Genomic DNA, 1,153 nt, shown 5'->3' with positions numbered 1-1,153 from the left:
AGGAACGAAAAGCGCGATGACTGCAAAGATGTTTTGACTGACTAGAGTACGAAGTCCAGTCCGTTCCGTGTAACTCCAATTAGGAAGTAACTATAACGCCCTCTCAAGTCCGCAACAAGGGCTGCAGGCAGAACTATACACCGGGCATGCTGGATACTACTGTGGAGGCCTGACGGTCGCACAGCAGCAGTCAGACACCCTTTCGCCTTTTGACTCGATAAAATATTATCGCGTAGTGTGCGGGAAAGGGAAGTGGTGCGAGTGTGTGCAACCGAGCCGTAGAGGCTGAAAGAACACAAAAATAACGTCAGTCGTTGCTTGCTCTTCAGGGACGCATTACTCGCTTCTTTCTGGTGATTTCCAGCCGTGCTCGCGTCCCGCACTACACCAACTTTCTTATGAGATCCTTTGGATGCTGACTTTGGGACGAGCAGCAAGTGCTATGGACACAACTCAAGGAACTGAAATTCCGACACTCTCCGACGTCGACGTCAAACTGCCTCCGTTTTGGACTGCACACCCTGCATCGTGGTTCATTCAGGTAGAATCAGAATTGGCTGCACGGCGCATCACAGCAGATTCCACGAATTACCATTACGAGGTGAGCAGTCTGCCCCCATTAACCGCTAGCGAAATTCGAGACCTGCTACTTTCCCCACCAGAAGACTACATTTACGAGGCGTTGAAGGAAACACTCATTCGCAGCATCACGCCCCCCGAAAGCCAACGGCTACAACAGCTTCTCCAGGAAGCCAACCTCGGCGAGACGGCGCCAAGCTAGCTGCTGCGCCATATGCAGCAATTATTGAGCAGCAAAGTGGTTGACAGCCTGCTGCTCCGAGAAATATTTCTACAGAAAATCCCCCCGAACGTCAGAATGGTCATGACTGCCTCAAATGAGAACGATCTATCCAAGCTGGCCGAGTTAGCCGACAAGCTCATGGTGGTAGCTCCCACATCTGTCCCGGCCGTCACAAGCTAACCGTCTCCAAATGAGCAGCTTCAAGAGATGAAGAACGAAATCTAGGTTCTCGTGGAATCCATGGCCACCCTCCACACCGCGTTACGGTCAACCAGTCAGAGTGCTCCGCAGTCGCCTATGAAACGCCAAAAACTATGTTGGTACCATCGCAAGTTCGGCGACGCTGCACGC

At 52.0% G+C, this 1,153-nt stretch overlaps 1 protein-coding gene across 1 annotated transcript; it reads left to right on the top strand.

Moving 5' to 3' along the window:
- The first annotated feature begins 442 nt into the window (after positions 1 to 442).
- Positions 443 to 781, top strand: LOC140216627 (uncharacterized). The gene has a single exon (XM_072287008.1). The coding sequence runs from the start codon at positions 443 to 445 to the stop codon at positions 779 to 781; it is 339 nt and encodes a 112-aa protein (XP_072143109.1).
- The last annotated feature ends 372 nt before the right edge of the window (positions 782 to 1,153 follow it).

Source organism: Dermacentor andersoni, chromosome 3, assembly GCF_023375885.2.
Source record: "Dermacentor andersoni chromosome 3, qqDerAnde1_hic_scaffold, whole genome shotgun sequence".
Classification (NCBI taxonomy): Eukaryota; Metazoa; Arthropoda; class Arachnida; order Ixodida; family Ixodidae; genus Dermacentor; species Dermacentor andersoni.
Note: the sequence above shows the minus strand (reverse complement) of the source record. Positions and strands in the feature narration are given on the sequence as shown.

Excerpts from the sequence above, each read along its gene's own strand:
- LOC140216627 (XM_072287008.1), top strand. The coding sequence starts at position 443 with ATGGACACAACTCAAGGAACTGAAATTCCGACACTCTCCGACGTCGAC.